General features: G+C 42.8%; 1 protein-coding gene and 1 long non-coding RNA gene across 3 annotated transcripts; both read right to left on the bottom strand.

The window, feature by feature from the left end:
* Positions 1-821: 821 nt before the first annotated feature.
* LOC111923744 (uncharacterized) lies at positions 822-12,299 on the bottom strand. Its single transcript, XR_002861252.2, has 3 exons — positions 12,015-12,299; positions 7,680-7,748; positions 822-2,952 (listed from the first exon to the last, which is right to left on the bottom strand). It is a non-coding gene; the product is annotated as an uncharacterized LOC111923744 (long non-coding RNA).
* Positions 12,300-12,427: 128 nt separating this feature from the next.
* LOC147655738 (uncharacterized) lies at positions 12,428-19,076 on the bottom strand. Of its 2 annotated transcripts, XM_086842148.1 has the most exons (4): positions 18,904-19,076; positions 15,836-15,921; positions 12,733-12,797; positions 12,428-12,603 (listed from the first exon to the last, which is right to left on the bottom strand). In XM_086842148.1, exons 1-4 carry the CDS (start codon positions 18,958-18,960, stop codon positions 12,509-12,511), a joined length of 303 nt encoding a protein of 100 aa, XP_086698274.1. In that variant the 5' UTR covers positions 18,961-19,076; the 3' UTR covers positions 12,428-12,508. The 2 variants fall into 2 exon arrangements, with proteins under 2 accessions (XP_086698274.1, XP_086698265.1); XM_086842139.1 differs by having other exon boundaries at positions 12,428-12,797.
* Positions 19,077-19,670: the final 594 nt, after the last annotated feature.

The following is a 19,670-nucleotide window of genomic DNA, read 5'->3' as shown; positions in this document are numbered from 1 at the left end:
GAATAAATGGCCTATCAGATTGGCTAGGTTTTGAACATTAGGTCAAGATTATAATAAACTAGGTGAATGACATGCAGACCAGGAGTGACTACAATCTCAGGATGTGTAACACACTGAGGGGACACACAAAGGAACATGGGGAAACTCTGCATAGCCTGCTCAGGGACATTTTGTGATCAGGAAGTCAGACATCATTAAATAAATGATTCCTTAGATGTTATTCAGCTCTCTGCTATCAAGCCAGCATGGTCTACACTGCAGTTACTGCATGCTTGGCCAAACTGATAAACTTCAATGATGAGGTGACAGGCCTGGCATATTAGGGGAGAACAATGGATGTGATTTCTCTCAACTTTGGCAGGACCTTCAACATTGTCTCCTGTAACACCACTTGCATAACCTTCAGCAAACTGATGAACTACATAGTAAGTAAATAGACAGTGGACTGTCAATTTGCAGGTGGACTGTAAACTGGCAGAACTACTGGGCTCAAAGGCTTGTGATGGGGACAAGATGTCCAGCTGGAGGTCAGTCACATTTTTACTCTGAAGGTAATTGAACAGTTAAATAATCTGCCCAGAGAGAATGTGAAGTTTCCCTCCTTGGAGACATTGCAAGCCTCAGTGGACACAGCCCAGAGGCCTGAGTTCTAGTTTACACCACTTTGAGAAGGGGAGTTGGACTAGATGATCTCCACAGGTCCTTTCCCACTTCAGCCATTCTATGATTCTCTGACAGCCCCATCATTTTTTATACCTTGAGGGTATTGGCATAATGAATATTTGTTGCTTTTATTCTAGGAATGGCACTATCAGTCAGTGTTTTTTACAGAAAGCGTATCAGTTTATTGTAATTTCCTTGACATACAAGCTGAATTTACCACTCTATTCCCATCCTTATTTTTCCCATTTCTTACTTCAACTTTGCAGAGTGCTCTCTAATGAATAAAGTCTATAGAGTATCTCACACAATGAGAAAAAGGAAGAACTGATTACCCTTTATTGAGAAAAAGTCATTTTTAAAGCTGCATTTGTTACCTAGTTCTGTTGAGTCAGCACAAAGTCTTTCTTTGTTGCAGAGTAGTTTGTCTGCAGTGTGTGTACCATAGTGTCCTTTGTAAGCATGCCATATATAAGGTCTGGTATTCCTATCCCAGGGTTTGCAACTCTGCATGGTGCCACAGTCCCAAGAAAAACTCAGACAAGGAAAGCCAGTTTCAGGAGCTCCATTTTCATCCCATTTCTAATGCAGTGGTCCTCCACTGAGGTGGCAGTGAGCTCAAAAATAATTTTAGGCCAATATTTAGGCAGAGCTGTGTGTTAAAACGAACACAGTGTGTGTTTGTATATGAGGCTCATCCTGCCCTGCACTGCTGCCCAGCTGCTAAGAGAATCCCCAGCGGTAACCCCAGAGTGAAGCAGGATGTTGGGGAACATGGAGACAGGGTGTTCTTCAGCACCCCATGAGATGCATCTAACAACAAGCAAGCTGTGCTGTTTGCCAGTGCCTGATGCTGATTATAAGCATCTATGTTGGGAAAGATGTGGCTACATAGGAAAAGTTGGAGCTAAGCCCCTCTGAGCAGGGATGCCCCATCTGTTCCTGAGAAGATCCAGAAGAACCCTGCTCCATCCAAGGCTTCAGAGCGACACAGGGCTGAAACACTCCTGGGAATATCAGTGGTGGGCAGGGAATCAAACAGGTCACAGAGTCCTCTTCAACCCACCCAGTGCATGTGCTGAAGTTAGTCACTACCAGTAGCTGCTATATTTATAGAGGGATGTCGTAAGTTTGACGTAAGACACGATTTGTTTTTTCTGTACAGCAGGGCAAAGGTGCCTTTCTCCTCCCCTTCTTCAGTTTTTGGATAAACCCTTACTTGTTTTCACAGGAACATTAGCTCAAATCTGCTGCTACTGTGCACAGCCGATAAAACTATTGCTTGGAAAGACCATATGTCACATGGAACTACTCAAGAGGCATAAAGCCCCGCTTTTTGCCAATCCTTTAAAGATACGATTTTATGCTCAGTTAAAATGGAAAAGAGCATTATGTTTAAAGATAAACCCATTTACTGTGCAGCCGCTTTGCTAAATTCTGTCACCAAATTACTTGTTAGTAAGACATTTGGGCTGCCTTTAAAAAAAAAAAAAGTTTGTTGCACATCGCTTTCTCCTTGTTTATCAGTTGCTATGACAATGCTAATGACAATATCACCAAGACAAGGACTAAAACCTTTTACTAGAGACAAGAAAAAGAAAAATCAATTCTAAGGAGAAAGTTCCCCTTATTAAAATACTTCTTGTTACCCTTTTTGACCCAGCTAGTTGACCAATATTCAGGGTCCCTACAAGTTACTTGTGTTTGGAGAACAAACGGCTGAGGGAGTGAATTGAGCTTTTTAACGTGTTTGTTTAGAAAGAATGTACACAATGTCCTGTTACTCTGGGCACAGCAGGAGTCAAAACAATAGTCAGTGTTTTCTCTTTTCACACTTTCAAGCTTCTTTTGAGCCACAACTCAAGTTACCTCTCTTAGGTTTCTCTCAAGGTTAGGCTACAAGGGTTTTCCTTGCTGGCTCTGGCGTGTCCTTGCTACTTGCTATGTCTGCTTCTCTGATGTTTCTGCTGTCACTTTCTGAGTTGCTCCATTTCATCATATGCCACCTTGTCCCCAGCCTTTGCAGTTGGATCCTGGAGAAGTGCCTCAGCCCCCTCAGTTCAGCACTGTAGGCATGTGTGCCGTGGTACGTAGGGTGTGGAATGTTATGGTGCAGCTCCTGGAGTCTCAATGAGGATGTCCCAAAAAGAAGGCAGTTCTTTTCCTAGGGAAAGGAAGCTTTCTCACCCACCATCTTCCACGAGGTTTCATGGCTGACTTTCAGCATAACACCGAATTTATTTCCAACAGTGTATTTTTGCTCCCTGTCAGATCAGTTTCTCTACAGTAGTGCTATAAGGTGGGGGAGCAGAAAATATGTTACTATTTCCTAACAAAACAGCCTCTGATGCAACTATAATAAAGTTGTGAAAAAGTCCTACAGGAGTTAAACAGATTTGACAGCATTTAATTTCCATAAATTTAGGGCCTGATCCTGCTTTTCTTTTGCTAATGAGTACTAGAGGGAGATAAAGTATGATTTTTTTCAGACAAACTAAAGACAGAAATAATGCCCCAACTCAGCAACAAAAGACAGGGATTAAGCTGCTGGGACATTTTTATGGCCAACAGAGGTAATTTCAGCATTCCTGCTCTGGGTTAGACCCATCTTTGATGTGACCAACAGGTCTCCTGTCTAGCCCTGACTGTGATACACAGACACTGCCTCTGGCAGTAGTTCTGCTGCTGGCCCTTGGGGCTCTCTGATTGGAACAAAGGTTGCATATAGTATAATCTCCACTCAGACAGGGAAAGGTCTTTGATTATGAATAGCATAAACTCATTATAGTTGCATTTTCTTTTGCTTTTAAGGAAACAGACACCAGCAGTTCTAATTTACCTCGTGTTTATACCAGGGCTATTAACATGGCCCATTCAACACATTAAGGAGACTGCTTCTAGTTGTTTTCAAGCATGACACATCTCTAGTTTTCATATACTTCCTTTTTATCATTTCTTCCATAAACCCATGTCCTACAATTTCCCACCTTCATACTTAGGTAGGTGATGGTCTGTGGTGGGTTTCAGTGTAGACTCTAAATGAGAAAGATGCTCATAGATGAAAATGACCTCATAGACCTATAACTTTGGAAACAACTCCTTCACTACCGCTGATGAACCAGGTATAATTTTCTGAAGGTCCCAGCAACACAAATTATGTCTTTGGCCACATCCACAACAGCAATGTAATACTTTGGCACTAATGAGACAGTCAAAAGTTTTCTTTCTAGACTGTGTTTCCACCCATTAAACTGGGGTGGGCATAGTCCTGTCAGCACTGGTGAACTTCCTGCCATGAAAAACCTCTGAATTCAATAGTACCTCATTTAAATGGAATTTCATATACCAGAACAGAGGGAGCTTGCACCTTTAATTAAAAATCTCAGGCTATCCACTCATGCAGCCAGTTCTTAATCCCTAGGAAATGCCCTTTGCTGAGACCATTATTTCTTAATTAATAGACAGTGAACAGTATATATTTGGTTTAGCCTTTGAAACATATATTTGGTTTAGCCTTTGAGAAAGGGGATGACTTTTCTCCAAGCATTGTAGAGGGATAAACATCTCTCTGCATGAAGCATCCTGTTATGGGTATATTGTAAGTAAACTAAAGTGAATGATTCTGCTGAGCTCTCTGCAGAAGATGGAGTTTGGAATAGTCATGTCTTCTGAACATGGGTATTCTGTACAGTGGGAAAATGGATTGGAGGGCAGCGGGGAGGGGGAGTAATTAATTCTCACTTTAAAAGTTTGAAGGAAACAGTACGAAAAGCTCTAGCAAAATTATCACGGTAAGATTGCCAAAAGTGACATTAGGTATTTTCATGTTTACAGATTATTAATTTCTTACATTTTCAATAAATTGATAGTTGCTAGGTCAGAGTCTTAGGAAAATATCTCCCCTCTCAAGCAAGTATCTTTAACAGTCCACTCAACAAAAATTATTCTCTTCCGTCATACTATCAGAACAAGGATTTGAGAACTCATCACTCAGACCTGAACTGTGGATCAATCCTACATTTGCAGAAATTGGTACATGTCCCAGTTCGATCCGGGCCAGAGAGGAGCACTCAAGCTTATTTCTCTTGAACTGCCATGTGACTGGGCTTTATGCTGCCTGTATCCTTACACTGACCTTTTGCTGGCTACAAGACAACAGTCAGCTTCAGTCAGCATAAAGCTGGGTGTTGAAGATAACCCAGCAACATTTTTGGAACCAGTGTGAACCCAGTGTCAGCACTTGCAGTACAAGTCTAGCTGAAATATATTTTATGGCATAGAGAGAGCACTGGAACTGGACTTGAAGCACTGAGCCACAGCCTTAGAAGCATGCTCTAATGTAAGATTACCTTATGAGGATATTTTGCCTCAATCTCTCCTTCTGGATGTGTTCCACTTTGCTCACAATGCTTTCACATTTACTGAGTCAGAGAGCCTTAGACTAACTCTTCAGTGAAGGGTTCAGGGCACTTGCTGGAGAGGGCAAATGCATGGGCTTCAGCACAGACTGAGGCACCTCAATAAAGTAGAACAGTGTCAACAGGAGCAACAAGCCACCTCCAGCCCCACAGCATTCACTGGCCTGCTTAGACACACATTTTTGGAGGAGGACAGAGCATTTGAGGTAACTGATATCCCCACTCCCTTGCTCTACCTGAGACCACTGGCCATGAGGGAGGAGATTCAGTCCCATTCTGTCCTTTCATACCCAGCCACTATGCCAGTGCAAGCTGTAAGAGCTCTACGGCTCTGGGCTAGTGCAGCAACCGTACAGAGAGGTTTCAAACATCTCAGTTCACCCCGCTGCCTGTCTCCTGTATCCTGCCTGCATCCTTACTCTGTAATTGTTTTGTTCTGCTTATGGCACTTGGCTTAAGGCTGCCAGGTACCTTGGCAGGCAATTTCCCCCTATCCTAACCTGACTGGTAGCACTTGACCGACAAAATTCATGTTATCAGGTCAGGATCTCCTCTGTGCCACCAGCAAACAAGCTGCCAGGATTAGTTTAAAGCTCCACCATGTTCAAAGAGACCAGATAGGTGGTTTATTTCTTCCTTCATCCTTACACCTTCCTCCCTTTCTATCAGGAACACCATTTGCTGCTAAACTAATGTTTGCAGCAGTTATTATCAGCACACTGACCTGGGACTTGCCATCATTCCACAAAAGCAATCCTACCCTCAGCTTTGTTAGGAGTGATCTAGCTCCAGGTTTTTATTCAGTGCCATATTCTCAGCTTTGCTCTTGCTGATCATAAGCAGTTTTTTGGTGAAAATCAGTACTCCTGACACTTAGTTAAAGCCACCTCTTGTTTAACTCCTCAGGCCAAAAGTCTCCTCAAAAGCCGTGACCCCTGAATATTAGGTTAGACTGAATAGATTGCCTGTGGTCGCTAGCTATAGCAATGTCTATCTTTGGGAGTAAAAGATTAACATACCCCTGTGGGAAAAGAAAATTCTGACTTGATGATAGCATTTCACACTTCCTAAACAAAAAGAGAGGTAGAACAAAATCAGGGCCTTGTCCTTTTGCTTTAGCTATTATTCCTGACTAAAAGTGTTTGCTCAAAAAGTCACTGTGAGGTCTTTTTCCAGTCCCACATGCTTAAAATTATTATTGTTTTGAAAAACTGGTATCAACTGCTTGTGCCCTGCTTTGCTACAATCATCCAAAGGCCATTAAGCAAAAGTCCTGGAAAACCCCAGTCTTGTGGCACAGGTTTTCTTTCCTCTTTCAGAGCAGTTCCATTATGCCACTTTTGAAGGGTTTGATATTTTGTTCCCAATACTGATTTAGAAGCAGCTGCTAATAAATTGACAGGTTGTGACACCTTCCCATAATTTCAGAGCTTTTTCACCTTAGCTCCTCAGTGCTGCTTTTATGGTTTCAGAAGGCTTTTTGTTCACACAGCTTCCATCTTGAGTAGCTCGTTGAATGGGGTTGTCAAGACAGCTATGCTTCGTGTACATTTTTCCTGGAACCAAATTCAGTGCTGCCTATAAAATTACAGCTCCTCTGTCTGCAGCAGGTTTCATTCTGCAATGGCTAGCTTTTCATTTCTGTGATTTCTCATCTTGCTAGAATCAAATCTATTTAAAATACTTTCATAAGGAGATTGTTTTTATTGGTTACACTTGAAATTCATTCTCTTCAGCGTGTTACCCTCTTTCATTACACACCTAACAAATATAGGCTCATCATTTGCTCTGTGTTGTGCCCAGTGTGTTCACTGGGAATATAATGTCTGAATATCTGTATCCAGCAAATGGGAAACCAGTTGTTATTAGAGCCATGTTACTACTCTTCAACATTTGCATCGTGGCACTACTCGGAGGCCCTGGCAAATGAAGCTCTGTTTAGCTTGGATCTGTGCGTATCTATATGAAAAGTGAGCATGTACTCTAAATAATCATTGGCAGATGAAATAAGTCTTTGCTAAATGTAGCTTGCCAGCAATATAGTTTTTCTTCATCTAAGACGTGAACCCCTGCGTATCTTCTGTCTCCAGTAATGTGTCATTACAGAGAGGCTTTTTTTTCCACTTTTGCTTGGCAGATTCCTGCTCTATGGCTTACTTCTGAGGAAGGTCAATGAAAAGTAACCAGACAAGCCTAATGTCAGCCTGTGGGTGTAAACTGGCCACACAAAGATATGCTTTGCTTCAGTCACAATTAAAAAATAAAGATTTGCTTCAATCACAACGAAAATTAAAAAATAAATTTAAAAAAAGATTTAAAAAAAATTAAAAGGGTGTAATTTAAAGACTGAACATAGTTGTCTTTGTGGAAATTGTTTTAAACTTTGAAATATTTTTTGTTTTCCCTGTCAAATAACCACAGACAGAAAGTGTTTGAGAGCACTGAACAAGGATCCAGAGCAAAAACATCGAGAAAAATGGTAGGCAATGGTAGGGTCTGATTTTCTGGTTCTGCATGACAGTGTTTGAACTTGGACATACAGAAGAGGCAATCAATTAAGAGCAATCCATTGATTCTTTCCTAGGGCTCACTGAGACCTACCTGATGTCCAGAAGTCTGAAATCTGTGCTAGGCATATGTCTTTTCCTCAGCCTTCCTCCTTAGGTGCACCTACAAGTATGGAAATGGAAGCCTGTTGCTGGGACAACAGATGAGACACAGCACCTGTTCAGCCACTTTTCACCTGGGGGCTGTTTATAGGGGAAGTTGGAAAAGTCAGGCAGAACACCCAATCCTTTTGAAAACCAGGCATGACAAGAAATGGGATCTCTTTTTATCAAAGATTGCTGGCAGTATAGCTCAGGACAGGGAGGGGAGAAATAGTTAAATTTTCACAAAATTTCCTATTTCTATTTGCAAATACTAGAAACATTTTAAAAATCTGAATGTTATTTTGAAGGCTAGTTTAAAATGTTATATTAATGGCTAAGTTTTACACAGATCTTTTCACACTATGGCTTCACATATTCATAACTAGTTGGTGCTGTGTGCAGTATTATTACTTATGTGATAATAGGGCAGCTGAAAAATAGTTTAATTTTACTGGCATATCACTAAGCACTCCTGCTATCTGGTACCACAACAACTGCAATACTCATAAATCTCCTGTATGTTTTGTAATGAAATAATATTGACAGCCTGAGCATTACAGCACAAAGAGGAAGTACTAAGAAAGAAGACAGTTATACTAAATAGATATCATTATCTGCCACTAATTTATCTGTTACTAATTACGCTTAACCATTTTTTAAAAGAACACTTTTTAAAAAAGTAAATAAAAAAGTGAAATTAGAAAAAAATCCTTCTCATCTCTGAATTAGACTTTCAAAATGGCTATAATTTCTGCTTTTCCCTAAATTGAAAAAAAAAACCAAATTAAAAAAACTAAAAAGCAAAGACCACCTTAACTATTTCCAGTGAAATACAAAATCTGAACTTCCCCCAGCTACAAAGAAAACAAAGAACTTCAGTAGCATGTTGCTGATCTTGTTACCAAACAATTTTGTGTTTGGAGGTTTTATTGGTAGTACCACAAATAGCTTACATTCTAAATACTTCCTTTTTGAATTACATGCCAGGTCAAATTCTTCTTTTCTTATGCATTAAGCACTTATGCTAGCTCACAGGTATTTTGGGAATACTATCCATCATAAAACTGGGACAGATTTTGCAGTCTCCTATCTATTTTGTTCTACCCTCCCTTTTCTTAATGACTTACATTGAAAGTATCACCTTAGAAACACCGCAATATGGTGAACTCTCACTTGTTTTTTTTACTTTTTTCACAGCTAAATTACAGGACAAAGAGTTTAACAATAGAATTCCTTTCCAAAGCACCAATATGGATCCATTCTATCATACTCCATGCCAGACAATTTGGGTAAGTTTTAGAAGAAGCTGAGAAGCTGTTTCTTGTTTTGGTTTCTATTACACTTCTATATAGTATATAAGTTACTAATGTTATATATCCTGTTGCTTTATTAAATCATTGCACCTTCATGGCTTTTCTTGGTCATTTGACCTTGTATGATACCACTCAAGAGTGGTGTGAGAAGGGATATTTGTATCTTACTCTGTATTTAGAAGGGGGAATTCTGTTTTGGCTCTGTTGTGACTGTTAGCAAACCCTGACAAGGGCAGTCCTGGCCAGTTAACCTTTTGGAAAGTTATGCCAAACAAATTGCAGAAGACAGATATAAAGCACTCATCTTCAGCTTCCCACTTGCCAAGTAGTTTGTTTCCCCATGGTATTTTCCTAAGCAAGCACACCAGTCAGGTACAAGACAACTCACTTGTGTATCTTGATATTTTGCACAACTTTTCTGCTAATATTTCCTTCTCTCACCACCTACAGCTGTTTCCCCAATGCCAACACATTTTTTGTCAGATCTGTGGTTGATGGCTGAAAACCCCCCCAACCTCCAATTGCTATTTGTGATGTGATTAGACAGGTCAAGTTTAATTTCAGCACCGTGCATGAATCTGTTATCCAATCATCCTAATGATACACTACTCAAACCAGCAGTGGGGCTGAGGACAGAAAGAAAACCTTGATTGTAAGTTGTCTGCCAATGATTGGAGTTTGTTATGAAAGAACACTAACGCAATCATCCTTGGCTCCCTTTGCCAAAGGTAGGGAATGTTCATATTTCTTCATTGTCACTGTACCTGGAGCTGTGTGACAGAGATGAGTAAAGGTATGCCAGAAAGAATACAGCATTGTGGGAGGGGCTGCATTTCCTCAGGGTTAAGGCAAGGGTATACGCTTAATCAAATCAGCACCTTTAAGAAAATACTATCTTTCAGCCTCTCCTCGGCTGAATATTGCTCTCCAGGTTACATAATCCAGCCTGCTGAATCAAGAAACCACCAGTGGCAGTCCCAGATAACTTGTTTTGGTTTGCCATTTCATTAGTAGCTGCACAGGTTTGAGGCACTCTCATCTTCAGTGAAAGATGCTTCCTTGCAGGGGCACAGCTTCCTGGATGACATACACGCCTTGCTGCACACCCTGCTAGGGCCTGAGCATCTCCCAGAAAACAGCCCTCCAGCTAGCGAGTTGTACTCCTTGATAAGGGAGGAATCACTGCCAGATCAAGAAAGCAACGGTGAGATGCAGGAACAGGCTGAATCAGCACAGGCAGATCAAAACGTCAACATAGCCATCACATCTGCATGCTAATGTTTCTTGCAGAGAAGTGAAATAGCTAGAGGAGGGAACTCTTTGCCTCTAGTTTTCATAATGCCACTCCAGAGCCACTCTGTATGCACGCTTTGCCTCTTTGAGATGCTTTGGGATGTCTATCATCCATGGGAAAAAACCCTTTCTGAAAACAGACTATGAGCAGAGGCACCAGAGTCAAGCAGGAGCATCAAACTCTCACTTGAGCACTCACTTGTGCTACAGTGAACTAGAGCCTTTATTTGTATCTGTCCTGTGACTGTACCTCCCATCCCCATTTCCAAAATACCTCCCTGTCCTTGAATGTGCCAAATACAAGATTTGGCACTAGGAGCTGACTTCTGTGAAAACATAAATTGACAGATTACCTTCTTTTTTAAGAAGCCCCACTTATTCCATTCTCCCCAGAGCCAAGAACTGGTGTGCAGTCATGTATAAGAATAAAATACCCTCTCTTTTAAATCACTTTTCATTTCTGTGCTGGGGTTGTCCTGGCTATATGACCTCTGAGCTACTGGCAGCATGGTTTTTGCCCATCCAGGCTCTACCCACAACAAGCCACACAGGCAATACATTTAGGAGAAAAGCTCAACCCTCAAACACAGAGGAAAGGGATTAGACAACTGCTGGCTCTAGGCAAGGGCTTGCCAGGGCTCCCTCCATGACCTTGAGCAAATCTGAGAATTACAGAATTGTAAAGGTTGGAAAAGACCACTAAGATCACTGAACTCATCTGTTATCATGCCAGCTTCCTCACTGGTAAACCAGGCCCCAATACCCTATATCAGACACCTGAGCCTAATCATCTCATAATACTTATTCTGTAGTTTTATTTCTTATTTCATAGAATCATAGAAGTTTGGTTTGGAAGGGACATTAAAGATCATCTCGTTCCAACCCCTCTGCCATGGGCACCTTGCACTAGACCAGATTGCTCAGAGCCCCATCCAACCTAGCCTTGAACACTTCCAGGGATGGGGCATCCACAGCTTCTCTGGACAACATGGTCGAGTGCCCCACCACCCACACATTATACATTTTCTTCGTAATAGCCAATCTAAACCCACCGTCCCTCAGTTTAAAGCCATTCCCATTCCCCCTTGTTCTATCTCTACATGCTGCTGTCAAAAGTTCCTATCCAACTTTCTTGCAGGCCCCCTTTAGGTACTAAAGATACTATAAAGGTATTATAAAGCAAGTTGCTGCTAAGTCTCCTTGAAGCTTTCTCTTTCCCAGGCTGAACAACCCCAATTCTCTCAGCCTTTCCTCACAGGATAAGTGCTCCAGCCCTCTGATCATCTTGCTGCCCCTCCTTTGAACAGGTCCATGGCCTTCCTCAGCACATTCTCAGCACTCCCAGCTACTAATACTTAACAAATTATTCTCCCTAAAATATTAACCCATAATGATGTGGCAAAAACTGACTGGAAAAATTAAAAATAAAAATAAAAATAAATAAAAAAAACCACACACACAAACACAACCAAAAATAAGCTATCAAATGTCTGAGCCTGTCACCTCTTTTTGGTGATGGTGTGCGGGGAAGGATAACCCACACCACCACCTCAGAGGGATGGAGAAATGTCCCACCCATTCTCCAGCCTCACCCTTTCTCCTCCTGACAACAAACACCTCCTCAACACGCCAAGATTCCCGCAAAAACCACCCCGAGTGAGAACTGCTCTGGCGCGTACTTGAAATCGCTGGCAACGAAGGCGTGTTGGGTGCAAGAGGGACGTTCGGGGCAATGAGGGGTCCCTGGGGCGAGGATGGATGCTTGGGGCAAGGAAGCTGAAGCGGAGCTTTCTCCTCCGGCCTTAAGGAAAGGAAAGAGCGTTTGTTTGTTGTTTGTTTTTTTTAACAGGGAAGGAGGTATTTTTTTAAAAAGGCAAGGGAGGGATACTGCCCGCCCGCCTCGGCGCGGCCCCCGCCGCCCCCAGGCCCCTCAGGCGGCGGAGGCGCGGCCGCCGGGCTCCCCCTGGAGGCGGCGGGGGGCGGCAGCGCCGGGAGAGCGCCGGGGCTGGGGCGGCCGGGCTGCGGCCTTCCCTGTTCCGGCAGCTGCGTAGTAGTGATAATAATAAAAATTGAAACAAAAAAGCCTTTACTGCTGTTGTTGTTGTTGTTTTTATTATTAGTATTATTTTAGGAGTTTGCCAGTAATCGTTGCATGGACATCCCCGTTTAAAAGTCAGAAGGCTCTGGTACAGCGGTAGCTGCCAGCCAGACGGGGCCCGCTGTCTCCCAGCACGACTTTCCTCCGGAAAGCTGATCTACACCGTCCTCCTGCAGGAAAAATGGGGTCTGCGTGAGCTTTGCGCGCCTGCCAAGTGCAGGGCTGCAGGATCTGGGCTCTGCGGCCTCGCTGGTGTCCAAGATCACGGACGGGAAAGGCCAGAATTCTGGTGTGCGTACCCTGGTGACTCGTCCAGCACTGGAAGCGTTGCCGCTGCCCCTCCAGGCTCACCTCAGCCAGCACCCTGCAAAGGACACAGGTGCAGCCACGGAAAAAAACATCTGCAGTCCCTTGTTTGTGAGTTAAATGGCATCATGGAGTGGCTGACCACTGGAGTAGGTCACAGCTAGACACATTGGTGGGGGGTTAAAAAGTTAAAAAAAGAAGCCTAGGCTCCATCTTAGAATGTATCTACATTATAAATAAATAAGGAGTAAAACTTCAGTTGTCTGGCACAGGCTGATGGTGAGGGTTTAGCCTGTCATAAGCCTCTGCAGTTTGCTCCAGTCCCACAGAAGTGGGACCTCCAAATGTATCTCATATTCATTGATGAATTTCTGGTTATTAGTGAAGCCTTGGCTACTCAAGCTTTGAAGAGTGGGCTCTAGGTCTGGAATTAACATGTGGAGGGAGTCTGAGAGCAGTGAAACCTGTACCCCCTGCTTTTTCTCATGCTTTGGAGATGTGCTACCAAATCCTGCGCAGAGCGTCTGTGTTGTCTGAGTCTTCAAATCCCATTACAGGTGATTAAAATAATCTAGAGTTAACAAATTCCCAAATCACCCTACCCAAGTCCTTGTATGAAAGAAAGGGCATCATTTCCGACAGACTGGATGTGGAAAAATTAATTTCCTGGCATCCAAACATGGGAACAGCCATGCTGGTTGAGACAAGTCCATCCAGCCCAATAGCCTGTCTCAAACATAAACAACAGCTGATGCCTGGGGAACGGCATAAGAGAGGGGTAAGCACACAATGATAGTTCCCTGGCATGCTGTCCCAAACTCCAGCAAGCTGTGGCTCAGGGACTTCCCTGAGACAGATGTGGTATCTTTAAATTTAATAGCCCTTGATGGATTTTTGCTTCCATGAATTTGTGTAATTGCTTTTTGAACCCATATCAATTTTTGACATTGCAGCATCCTGTGACAATTAGTGGCACACTCCAACAAAGCAGGGTTTAAAGAAGAGCCCTTATTTTGTTTGTTTTGAACAGGCCACCTAATAATTTCATCTGATGCTCCTAGTTCTTGTGGTATAAGAGTCAATTACAATCATTCCCTATTTGCCTTCTCGGTGCCATTCATGATTTTACAGATTTCTCTCATGTTCTCCCTCACATTTTGATTTTTTCAGATATATGCTCTTAATCTATTTTGAAATCCCAGGACAGAAGCCATGTCACAGCCTGGACCTTCCTCTGGCCCTAGTGTTACCATTTTGGAGCTAGCAGGCTTGAACAACACCATTTTCAGGGTGTAGGCACATCAGATATATTTATATCAGGATGCAGCAGTGTTTTTAGCTTTGTTTCTTCCATACTAAATTCTAAAATTTGATTTACTTTTTTGAACACTGCTGAGAATGGATCTGGCATTTTCATAAATATGTCTTGATTTCACAGCTCTTCAAGGATTTCTTCTTTGAGAGCTAACAGTGACTCCAGCACCCTCAGCTCTGTATGTAAAGTCTGCTTTGCCCACCGGCATTACAATACACATGTTGCTTTTCCTGTTTTATCACCCGATTACTCAGTATCATGAGATGATGTTTTTGTCATGTGCCATGTTTTTGCTACCATAAATAACATTGTGTCACCCACAAGTTTGCCACCTTGCTGTTCAACCCCTTTCTAGTGTATGAGTTTGGCAGATGGGTTTTGATACGTACTTAAGATCCTGGTGAAATTAGATGGGTGTTGGAGGAAGAAGTAGTGGGCAACTATTTCTCCTCTTTCCATCAGCACAGCTTTCATCTCACCTAGATTTGGACTGAGCCAGCTGCTCCTCAGGGAGATGCTGGCAGGCTCTTTTTGACCCTGCAGCACATTTGGAGGGATGCTGGTGCAGGCTGTCCATCGTGCGCAAGGCCAGCTGTTCAGCTGACACAACTGATTTGCGCTATCCGAGGATCTGGCTGGAGATGGGGAGCCAGCCATCACGGGCATGGGGACAGCTGACATGGAGGTGGATGGCCTCAGCTGGACACGGCACTGGGGACAGCTGGGGTGGCCTGAGCAGGGTCCACTGAGCAGTGCTGGGTTGAGGATGAAGCTGTGGGGGCAGCGCCCATTCTTTGCCCACCTTGTGGTGGTCTCATCCTAGTTCCCTCCACACAACCTGACAGGTATGTTTGTTGCTAATAACAAGAGTTTTGGAGGCAGGCCCCTGCTTCCTCGCTGCTTGTCAGTGCTGAGCACGGCCGGTCAGAGCCTGCTGTGAGTGCTGCTCGCACAGCCAGAGCTGTCCCCGGTGCGTCCCCATTCTAGCGTGTCAGCCAAGCGTTTAAGACACCTGCTTCTTTTCGCTCCTGCGCTGGCCACAGACTAATAGGGACAAACGGGAAGAGGACCTAGCAGAATGCAGAAAATAATCGTCCTGTGCCAAAAGGGAATGTATGATCAAAACTACAATGGGCAGGCAAGCAGTGAGGCAGTGACCCGCGGCAGCGCAATGTGTCAGGAAGAGAGAGCAGCAGCCCAGGGACAGCAACAGCCCAGAGCCTCAATTTGTAATGACTGTGTGGACCACATGCCAAAAAGTCTCTCCCCACCTCCTTGCTCCAGAGAGCTCTCCTAATGTTCTTAGCTACTTGGACATCACAAGGAAAAGAGCCTGCACGTTTCCAGCACACAACCAAAGGCATTTGCTTAAGCAAAGCACTGCCGTGCTTCGGCACTGCCGAACCTGCTTCTGACTCGGAGTGCTCCAAACACCTGTGAGTCAGACGATGGGAAATTCTCCCTGTCTTCACAAGCACAGATGAGTTTGAACCTTCTGGGCATTTTAGCAGTTTACCATCTGCACATATAACCTTTTTTCTGAGCACACTGAAGTCTTGTAGGAGGATGTTAAATCCAGGAACCAAAATAAGGAAACATGTTTACACCTGCTACATCTGTTCAAGAATTTCCAGCCTCTATTACACTTTTGACTTTCACATTCCCCCTCCTCCTCCCTCCTGTTTGGTCAAATGCCACCACATTAAAAACAATCCTCTATTTCCCCCCCGCCCCCCCCCCCAAGTCTCACAGACATTTTATCGAATCTTGTGAAAACTTACGGCATATGAAAGAAACTGTGAAATGGTCTAGCGACAGAAGCAAGTGCTGGCTGCAGTCTCTCTTCCTTATCCAGGATTTTCAGATACTGGGATTCATTGTGAAGAAAAATTACATTAACTACATGAAATATGATGATTTTAGCTTTTTAAGCTAGAATGAAAAGTGAAGAGTCAAACTGTTTCTGATACAGATTAAATCTTCCAGAAAACCAGGTACAAAAGAAAAAAAAAAAATTAAAAGAATAGATTATGAAAAGTATTATAGCACAACAAAAAGGCAGCACAGAGAAGATCTCTGTTAGCAGATGCCCCTGTCAGTTTTAACTGGTTTGCTGTAGGGGACAAAACATAGTAGTATCTTCTGTCAGAGGTGATCTGTTTCACTGAAAGATTTACCTGTATGATTGTGCCTATTGCCAAGTCAGATCCATAGATATAAAATATTTATGAAAAAGAAAAAGATTTCTCACTTGTTGGGGGATGATAGGAAAATAGTTCTACTGATCAGAATTCAAAGAATATTTCTTTTCATAATTTTCACCAAATTTTATGTTAAGGCTTTTTTACTGGAAATATTACAAAATATTTTTCAGTGAAGCAAGTACTTTGAATAAAACTAATTCAAGAGTGTCCAGTAGCATTTTTATAACAATTCAAATTAAGGTATTAATAAAGAGGTTGAAAAATAGAGCGAAAGATACAAAAATTTGATAAATTCAGACATTTTTCTCTGAGTAATCTGTTTTTTCTAATTACTTTTCTCTTGGAAGATATACATTGGATTTGTGAATATGTGAGCGAGCTGGATTATTAATAATATGGGCAAGGTGGTGGTACTGGGAAAAATCCTCTTCTCCCTGTCATTTCCTAATAAAGCCCAGTTAATGGAAGAGAAATGTTTTCACGGGTCAACAGGTAACTAAGCAGAGTGCCATTTAGTGATTGTGGCATTTGGTGTTATGATAGGGGCCTCTGTTTCTTTGAATTGCTGCTGGATGCTTGTGTGAAGCATGCTTCCTACAACAGTAAGAGAAATTAACAATATTGAGGTCAATATGGGACGTATTTGTGAAGGTTTGAGGCAAGTCCTGTGGTCCTAACTCAGGCAAATTCTCACTGACAGGTCTTGGCCAATACAATCTGCAGGTGTCCACTTTCTTTCAGCATTTAGCCCAGTATTCAACCAGAAGAAAGCAGTTCAGTAATTCATTAGGATATGATCATGCCGGGCTGGTTACTAATTGTTCAAAATACCATTGGAGGCACTCCAGGATGCTGCACAGCACTCCACAGCTGGCAGCCATGGTACACAGGCGGGTATGCCACCCAAATAGAGCTGAATTGCATGAGAGCCACAGGAGGAAAGCAAAAACCCCTTGCTTCCAAGCCCATGGGAACCTTCCTGTGTTGTGAGGAGGGAGCTGCAGGTGCAGGGAGCTGCAGGCAGGATGAGTGCAATGCGCAACCCCACTGCCTCATGCCAAAGAGAAATGTTAGCGGCAAAATAATTTTACTCCTGGCTGTCAAATGGGAGCTGCGGGGTTCCTCTCCTAACAATGAAAGGCAGACTACTGTGCATTAACAGCCCTGCCGGTGCACAAAGTGGCCTAGCCTGTTATTAAACTGTACAGCTAAAGCTGTTGTTCTCCACTTAGCTGAAAGTGAGTTACCATATTGCAGGTCCCCCAAGACGTTCCCTACCCTTGACATATCCTCTCCCTCGCATGAGTGGTAATGACTGGGATCAGATCCCTTAGGCTCCTGCGTGCACTGTTTTACCTTGCTTTAGAGCAGCTTTTTTGAATAACAAAGATTTGGTCTGTCCCCTCTCCTCTTCTCTTCCCCCTCAACTCCCCTATTTTCCCCAGTCTTTATTCCTGAGACTCTTCAGTGGCCATAAGGATCTTTCTCTAAAACAAATACAGCCAAGATAACTCAGCTGTCCTCTAAGAAGGTTGCAGGTGGGATTTCCCTGCACAGCATAGATTGGATTTTAAATGTATGCAAATAAGCATTTGTGTGCTCGACCCATGAAACAGAAGCGTCAGGATTTACTAACTGACAGTTTTTTGTTGCAGTTTTGAGTTCACATTTGCAAATTTGGCTCTGAAATTAGCAGAACTGCAGTAATAATGTAATTCTGACTTTCTGGGGATTTCACAGCCATACTAAATAAGGACTTGAGCCTAAAAAGCTGTACAAAGGATACATAGATTTACTTTGTTATACACACATATGTTTTTAAAGGAAAATATTTGCTTAGTATTAATCTTATTTCCTCAGGATAGACTGGATGGCCTTCACATACACCGCCATAACAGATAAAATCAGTCCTTTCCCTAGCAGCCTTTTTGTGTCACCGCCTGGCTTTGCTTGTTGTGCATACGCAGTCTTGATCTGTCGCTTTCTTCAAGGCCAGCAAAGTAAACTCATGCTCCTGACTCATAGTTCCAGATGGATTCAAGCTCAAGCACACCGTCCCCGTGGAATTTGGCATATGTAGGTTTATATGCCCTAATCAATCAGGCTGATTTCAGTTAATCCTAATCGTCCTATTAGGGTTCCCAGATAGCAACAACAGCAGCTAGAAATCCCCAAGCAGCCTAATTGACTTCATCTAATTACATTCCTTCTTGAGATTTCCATTAAACTACCCCCTGAATTCATTACAGTGGTTTGCTGTAGGTTTTTAGGGCTTCTTAAAAAACATATTCAGCTATTGGGATAGCTCAGTTCTAAGGAGCTGAAGTAGTTACTATATATAAGGGCTTGCCACCTCCACACAGCTATCTGTCAGTTGTCCTGCTCTAGCATATATCAAATGTGCCATCTAATCACTGTGGGGGATACCAGTTTTGACTCCTGGCACTCAGGCACATTTCTGTCGACGTGCCGACCATGGTTCTTCCCTTGTAGCACTGAATGAACCGCACGAGTCAAGAGACTGCCAGCTCCTATTAACCTCTCACATAAAGGATTTATAGATATGTCTCATTACAAAGTAAGGAGCTGACATTCATCTCAAAAGCAGTTAGCTTTGAAAAGAATGCTCTTTTGTCAGTATTCACCTTCCTCTGCGCTCCTTCTGTGGTAGTAAATTGTAAACTGCTCAGTCGAGATGGCATCTGTCATAGTTAGGTTTCTTCGGCTAATTTGATCACTTCTTCCATTAAAGTAATGCTTTGGCTTCCCAAATGTAGCTAAGCTCTGAATTCCTGCCTTTTGCAAAATACTACAATGCACTTCTGGGGGGAAAAAAATTAATTAATTAATAAATTTAAAAAAAAAAAAGACCGCTTCTGCCCTCACCATTTAAAAAGTGGAAATTTCTGGGGTAAGGATGAAGTTGTTTGATCCCAGCCTGGTTTCCTCTGTACATGCAACTGAGATCAGCTTCCATGAAACCCAGGGAGGCTGGAGGCAAAGTATTCTTTTCATAGGCAGTTTTGTATACAGTATGCATGCATATCAGTGCTTTGACTGGAGTTCACTTAAAAATGAAAACAAAGCTCACACTAGACACTGGGAGATAGGCACTTTGACAAGTGTCATGTTGGAAAATGCCTTATAAGTGAGACAAGCCTTTGTCTTCAGTCTGTTTGGAAACTGATGCCACTGATCACTTTTATGGACAGTTCCTCTAGGTGGGAATGACACTGATATCATTCACACGGAAGCTGTCAGAGTGATGTCAGTAAGACAGCAGAGTGTTCAGGCTCATTGTCAGGAATACAATACTTTTGATAAAATAAAATCCTTGACTGGGCACAGAGGGAGCAGGTCTAGAAGGAATATACCCCTGCCGAATGTTTACTCTTGCATCTCTGCCTCATGG

The sequence above is a fragment of the Cyanistes caeruleus genome, chromosome 1 (genome assembly GCF_971803275.1).
Source record: "Cyanistes caeruleus chromosome 1, bCyaCae1.hap1.1, whole genome shotgun sequence".
Lineage (NCBI taxonomy): Eukaryota > Metazoa > Chordata > Aves > Passeriformes > Paridae > Cyanistes > Cyanistes caeruleus.
Note: the sequence above shows the minus strand (reverse complement) of the source record. Positions and strands in the feature narration are given on the sequence as shown.